This window comes from Octopus bimaculoides, chromosome 23, assembly GCF_001194135.2.
Source record: "Octopus bimaculoides isolate UCB-OBI-ISO-001 chromosome 23, ASM119413v2, whole genome shotgun sequence".
NCBI lineage: Eukaryota > Metazoa > Mollusca > Cephalopoda > Octopoda > Octopodidae > Octopus > Octopus bimaculoides.
In genome coordinates this window covers 29,792,744-29,800,067 of record NC_069003.1, presented here as the reverse complement: position 1 = coordinate 29,800,067, position 7,324 = coordinate 29,792,744, and the positions used below count along the sequence as shown (strand labels likewise).

At 37.3% G+C, this 7,324-nt stretch overlaps 1 protein-coding gene across 4 annotated transcripts in view; it reads left to right on the top strand.

The window, feature by feature from the left end:
- Positions 1-7,324, top strand: part of LOC106869930 (protein EFR3 homolog A) — a 77,992-nt gene that overhangs the window by 27,051 nt on the left and 43,617 nt on the right. For all 4 annotated transcript variants that reach the window (XM_052976065.1, XM_052976064.1, XM_052976062.1 and 1 more), the window contains 4 exons: positions 1,831-1,907; positions 5,029-5,159; positions 5,823-5,973; positions 7,126-7,247. In XM_052976065.1, coding sequence (XP_052832025.1) covers positions 1,831-1,907; positions 5,029-5,159; positions 5,823-5,973; positions 7,126-7,247 — 481 coding nt within the window. The remainder of the gene's footprint in view (positions 1-1,830; positions 1,908-5,028; positions 5,160-5,822; positions 5,974-7,125; positions 7,248-7,324) is intronic.

Genomic DNA, 7,324 nt, shown 5'->3' with positions numbered 1-7,324 from the left:
TAAATGTATGTATGAGTATGTATTTGTGTGTATTATAATGTATGCATACATGCATTTATATATATATATATATATATATATATATATATACACACACACATATACTGAATGAGAGATGTAGGTACATCAAATACCAACAGTTTTGATTTATTAAAATTATCCCTGCTTCTAGAAGATGTATTTTGTTCATAACACATACAAGCTGCTTCTTTTTCCATTTGCCAAAGTGAATGGAGCTTTGGCCAGGAGGAATTGATGTCATCTGATGGCATCCTATGATCATCAGGTGTTTCAACCCCGAACCATATCACCCTCCCATTGGCGGGCCAGCAGAGGTGACCGTATTACTACTCGCCATCATCTCCTGGCTTCCATAAGGTGCATTGTAATTACCTAATGGCAATTAAGATCAGCTTCACCTGTGAAAGGCAGATTATCTCAAAGAATCAAGAATTCTCTAAAGTTGACATGACACTGAAAAAAAGTGCACGGTTCTTGTCTTGAGATATCTATGTATATGTATGTTTGTATATATATATGTGTTTGTATGTTTGTATATAATATATGTTATAGCCTCAGGCTGACCAAAATCTTGTGAGTGGATTTGGTAGACAGAATCTGAAAGACACCTGTTATGTGTGTGTGTGTTGTATATATATATATCTTTATCAAATGAAACCAATAGAACAAGTATTAGGCTTAGCTGAAAAATAAGTACTGGGTCCATTATTTCTACCACAGAATTCAAGGTGGTGCCCCAGCATGACCACAGTCTAATGGCTGAAACAAGTAAAAGATAAGAGGAGTGGCTGTTTGGTAAGTAGCTTGCTTACCAACCACATGGTTGCAGGTTCAGTCCCACTGTGTGGCACCTTGGGCAAGTGTCTTCTATTATAGCCTTGGACCAACCAAAACCTTGTTAGCGGATTTGGTAGACAGAAACTGAAAGAAGCCCGTCGTGTGTGTGTGTGTGTGTATACGTATATGTGTCTGTGTTTGTTCTCTCAACATCACTTGACAACTGATGCTGGTGTCTTTACGTCCTTGTAACTTAGTAGTTTGGCAAAGGAGACTGATAGAATAAGTACTAGGCTTACAAAGAATAAATTCTGTGGTCGATTTGCTCGGCAAAAGGCGGTGCTCCAGCATGGCCGCAGTCAAATGATTGAAACAAGTAAAAGAATATAAAAAAGAATATACATGTTTACTTACACACACACACACACACACATGCCGTATGTTTTTATTACCCTCAGTCATATTTTAGGACGGTTATGGTTTTCCTTTTTGGTACACATTGCTTACCGCTGTCTATATTAATTATATGTATATATATTTATCCATGTGTACACACATATTATAGTACAATGGCCACCCACCCACCAAACATACATAAACCCATGCCTACACACATTATTAAGTCTACAATCTAATTATCTTTCAAATCAGTCCATGGCAATATTTGTTTGATAATGGGTTTAAAAAACCATCACATGGCTATTTGCATCTTACCTTTCGGTATTTTGATTTGATTGAGAAATCTCCACCTTTACTATCATACTAACAACGCTAACCTTAGTCAAATTACCTCAAGTTATTTTAATAAACTTCCTTTTTTTTCTAACCCTATTTCTAACAAAAATACACACCTTTTTCCCTTTTTTCCCTGATTTGTAAAACAACCATGAATTATGAATTTAAAATATTTCCTCTTCTTGATTATGCTTGCAAGATTTAATGAATTAAATAATTAAGACTAAGAGAATTTCTTTTTTCTTTTTAAATTTATGCATGTGTTTCCCTTGTTATTCTTGTTCCTTTCTTTTCCAGGTAGCTGCTTCTGTTGTGTGGCTTTGAAACCTCGCTATAAAAGATTAGTGGATAATATATTTCCCACCGATCCACAGGTCAGTAGCTTATTACTGTTATTATTATTAAGTGGCATGCTGGCAAAATTGTTAGCACACCGGGCAAAATGCTTAGCAGTATTTTGTCTGTCTTTACATTCTGAGTTCAAATTCCACCTGAGTCGACTTTGCCTTTCATCCTTTCAGGGTCAATAAATTAAGTACCAGTGAAACACTGGGGTGGATATAATTGACTGGTCCCCTCTTCCAAAATTCCAGGCCTTGTACCTATTGTAGAAAGGATTATTATTATTATTATTATTATTATTATTATTATTATTATTATTAAAGCGTTGAGCTGGCAGAATCATTAGCACGCCGGGCAAAATACTTAGCAGTGTTTCACCTGTTGCTATGTTATGAGTTCAAATTCTGCTAAGGTTGTCTTTGCCTTTCATCCTTTCAGGGTTGATAAATTAAGTAACAGTGAAACCAGTAATCGACTAGTCCCCTCCCCTCAAATTTCAGGCCTTGTGCCTTGAGTAGAAAGGATTATTATTATCATCATCATTAGTATTTAAGGTAGCAAGCTGGCTGAATCATTAGCATGTTGGGTGAAATGCTTAATGGCATTTCGTCTGTCTTAAACGTTCTGAGTTCAAATTCTTCTGAGGCTGACTTTGCTTTTCATCCTTTAAGCGGTCAATGAATTAAGTACCAGTTGAGTACTGGGGCTGATGTAAAAAATTTCAGCCCTTGTACCTTTAATAAAAAGGATTATATTTATTATTGTCATTGTTATTAATATTATTGTTGTTATTATTATTATTATTATCATTATTATTGTTGTTGTTGTTGTTGTCATTATTCTTCTTCTTCTTGTCATTATTGTTATTTTACAAAATTCTTTGTTATTTTCAAAATTAATTAGAAACTGATGTAGTGTATTTCAACAGAAATATAGCAGCAAAAGTGTTAAACCCCTAGGCACCATGGTTACTTGTCCTTCCTCCCCAGAATGCCAACTCCCTGGCATCTCTTCCCTGCTTGTGTCTTCCCTGCCGGTATTAATTTTCAGTTTAAGTTTAACCTTAATGGCTTCAATTTCAGGCTCCCTATTTTTGAAGGACCCGTGAAGGCCATGGGCTCTGCTTCTTCCTCCAGGCTCAGCTTGACCCTGCATGTTAGCATCAGAGAAGCAGACAATGTTTCTGTGCACTGCACAATCTGCAAGCTTCCCCATCTACCAAACTGCAGCAGAGCTTTCTCTTCCTTTATCAAACACTTTACCTACCAACTTTGCAGAATCGGCTGGTCACTCTTCCACCAAGACAGCTCCATCAGCAGCTCTCAACAAAACTCATCAAAACAATCTCTTACTTACCTAATCTTTGCAACATTCTTCTGGCTTAAAATTCTGATTTCATATTCTGCTTTACGACATGATGCCACAACCTGCTAGAAATAGCAACCAAATCTCTCTGAAATTACACCTTACGTCTTAAAAAGCGGGAGATGGAGTGCATTTGAGTCTCCATATTCAGGGCTGACCTGTGGTTAAGCAACAATAACATAAGGGTACAAGCCAGCTAGGGTGCTGCTACGTATTCATTCACTTTACTAGAAATAGCAACCAAGTTTCCTTCAACATACCCACTGCCATTTCGACAAAAACTAAAGAAACATTTGATATGTTTTAAAATGGGGGAGGATGGTCACTGTTGGAATACTTTTGATCATAGAGCTGCCTATGCAGACAAAGAATGACTCATTCGTTGACGTAGTCCTAGATACACTGTCAAAATAAAAAAATCATGGCTCGAGTGCCTTTGATTACGGATCTACTTACCCTTGGCTGACTAGAGCTAAACAGCCTACATAAGGCCTTGTTCTTAGTTAACACAACCCGTTATTAATGTCATTAATGTGATCATGATCATTATTATTAGCAGCAGCAGTACCACCACCACCACCACCACCATCATTATTATTCAGCTAATCCAGGTGGTTCTTCTAATATCAAGCTTAAGAGCATTAGTAGGTTTAACCTATCTTTCTCTCTCTCTTAGGACTTCTTCTTTCTTTTTATCTATATCCATTTCTGTCATTCTGTTATTCTTTCATTCGATAATTTTTTTTTATTCACTTATTCTCATCGTCATCATCATCTAAGATCCATTTTTCCATGCTGGCATAGATTGGCCAGTTTGACTGAAAATTGGTAAGCTGGGGAGTTGCACCAGGTTCCAGTCTGATTTAGCATGGTCTCTACAGCTGGATGCCCTTCCTAATACCAAACACTCCAAGAGTGTAGCGAGTGCTTTTTATGTGCCACCGGCACAGGTACCAGTTACGTTACACGGGCATTAACCACAGCTAAGATCTCACTCTCTTTCTATATTTCATTCTCTTTCCTTGTCTCTCTCTGTCTGTCTCTTTTAATCTCTTTGTATCTTTCACTCAATCTTTCTGACAAGAAGATTTATGATAAACTATCTTAAAAGCTGTACTCCTTACAGACTTTTAAGCTATTCCCTGCAGAGGGCTAACTGTGGAGAGCAATAATAATAAAGCATTTATTGGTACCCTACCAATATGGTATTACTTTAAATTCAGTTTAAATGAAAAACTTGTAAGTTCAGAAATTTTTTGGAACTCTTTAAAAATTTGAATAGAAGACACACACACACACACACACACACACGTATTGTGGCTTTTGTGTCTGTGTTTGTCCTCCACCACGGGCATATGGCGTAGTGGTTCCGAGTTCGATTCCAAGCAATGACCTGAACAATAATAATAATAATAATAATAATAATAACAACATTGAAAAATACCTTAGGAATGAGAACCCAGGTTCGAAATTTCCCCAAGACACCTGAAGAAGACTGGCAGCGGCGGCGGTGGTGTGAAGGTAGTGAGCTGACAGAATCGTTAGCGTGTTGGATGAAATGCTTAGTAGTATTTCACTCTTCACTATGTTCCAAGTTCAAATTCCGCCGAGGTCAACTTTGCCTTTTATCCTTTCGGGGGTCGATAAAGTAAGTACCAGTTTGAGTAATAGTCGATAAAATTGACTGTTCCTCACCCCCAAAATCTCAGACTTTGTGCTCATAGCAGAAAGAATTATTATCATCATTATTATTTATTTGACATTTTGTTTTTATTGGTTTATTTCCAGGATGGCTTGGTTAAAAGTAATATGGAAAAACTGTTATTCTATGCCCTGAGTACACCTGAAAAGTTGGACCGAATTGGAGAGTATCTGGCACAGCGTGTTAACAGAGATATTCATCGACATCGACGAATAGGGTAAGAAAAGAAACCTCTCGCATTTGTCTTGTTGAGCCCCAGGTCTGCCTTAATGGTATAGACCAGTGGTTCCCAAACTTTTTAGAGACGCGACCCACTTAACTCTACTGGGTTAAAATCTATTTATATTAAATGTGAAACAAAACGTTTTATAACTGTTTCAACGTCTCCATACCCTATGGGCAGGTATTAACTCTAATACAAAACCTCGAAGCAGTAACTGTTATCGGCTCGATCAGTGTTGTACTGCGCCTAGTTAAAGTTCTCTATAAATAGGTAAAAACAGACTTTTCCTTTTTACGATTACATATGAATAAATAACTTGAGAAAATGACCACCTCTGATTTGTTAAGTTCGTGGCAAAAGCCTACTGCTTGATAAAACAACCAGTCTGGTATTGAAAACACGAGTCTTGAACTATCTCAATAGACAGCAGTTAAAGTTAATGCGTAATTTTATAACTTTTTGCGACCCACTAGGATTCCGTTCGCAACCCGTCAGTGGGTCACGACTCGTAGTTTGGGAATCACTGGTATAGACCTATTATAATAGGTCTGCCTTAATGGTATAGACCTATTATAATAGGTCTGCCTTAATGGTATTTTTACTTTTGTTGATTAATTACTGCTTTCTTTAATTGTGTTTTTTTTTTTATATTTTCAGATTTGTCTTCCTTGCAATGGATGCCTTAGACCAGCTTCTAGTGGCCTGCCATGCTCAAGCCATTAATTTATTTGTGGAGAGCTATCTTAAGATGGTGCAGAAGTTGCTCGAGTACGACAACGTGGACCTGCAGATTCTTGCCACATCTTCAGTAAGTGTCGCTCAAATTATTCCAATATGGGTGCAGTTGCAGCAGCTTAGTAAGATGTTGGCTTCCCAAACACATAATTTCGGTTTCAGTCCCATTGCATGGCATCTTGGGCAAACGTTTTCTAGACTAGCTCTGGAAACGGAAACTGAAAGAAGCTCATTGCATATGTATATATTATTATTGAGTGAGAGAGCAGTGCATGCCATCAAAGTAACACTAAGGTACAAATATATGAGGTCCAGTATACCCATCATGACTACCTGTCTGGTAAGGGTACACCAGGTACATGAATCACAACCACATGTGTGCAACATGGTGACCTTGTATGAAGATAAACAGTGCATGACCTTGCAGTTAGAATTTTCTTCAGGTCAAGTAGCCCATCTTGTTCAAAAGGTCTCCTTAGGGATGATGACTGAAACACCTATGTTTCCAGAAGTGAATTGTTCAAACCCCAAAGAATTCCTCCCAACACATGGCTATGATGCTCCTCCACTTCTCCTGCTCATGATCAGAGATGCACATATGGTCAGCCACTAAGGAACATGCTAAATGGGTTAAGGTCAAACAACTGATGAGCAACTCTGTGGTACTGGGCATTACTATATTGTTATTCTTTTAGGCAGAGTAATACTAGTAACCTGTTATTAGAACTTGTTCTATGAATGCTTCAGAGAAAAGCATTACTTGAGTATAGAGCGTAATATGAGATTATATATACATCCATCACATGTATATATATATATATATATATATATATATATATATATATACAAGTGCAGGTATGGCTGTGTGGTAAGAAGTTTACTTCCCAACCACATGGTTCCAAGTTCAGTTCCACTCAGTGGCACTTAGGACAAGTGTTTTGGATTGACCAAAGCCATGTGAGTGGATTTGGTAGATGGAAACTGAAGGAAGCCCTGTCCCTCACCACCGTTTGACAACCAGCGTTTGTGTGTTTATGTCCCTGTAAGTTAGCAATATAATAAGTACTAGGGTTGAGAAATTCTTCAATGTGGTGCTCCAGAATGACTGTAGTCTAATGACTGAAACAAGACAAAAAAAGTAAATAAATGTTTGTATGTTTCTTGTTTTAACATCTCGTGGTAATTGTAAAATGGTGTCTGATTATTTTTCTTTCTCTTTGACCAGTTTGTAAAATTTACCAACATAGAGGAAGATACACCATCATACCATCGTCGTTATGATTTCTTTGTGTCGCGCTTTAGTGCCATGTGCCATTGTGATGAAGTTTCTGAAAGTGACCGACTCAAGTATGTGTTGAACAAACGCAAGAAATGGATCTCTTTTTACAATTTGTGAATTTTCTGTTTTATATATATATATATAT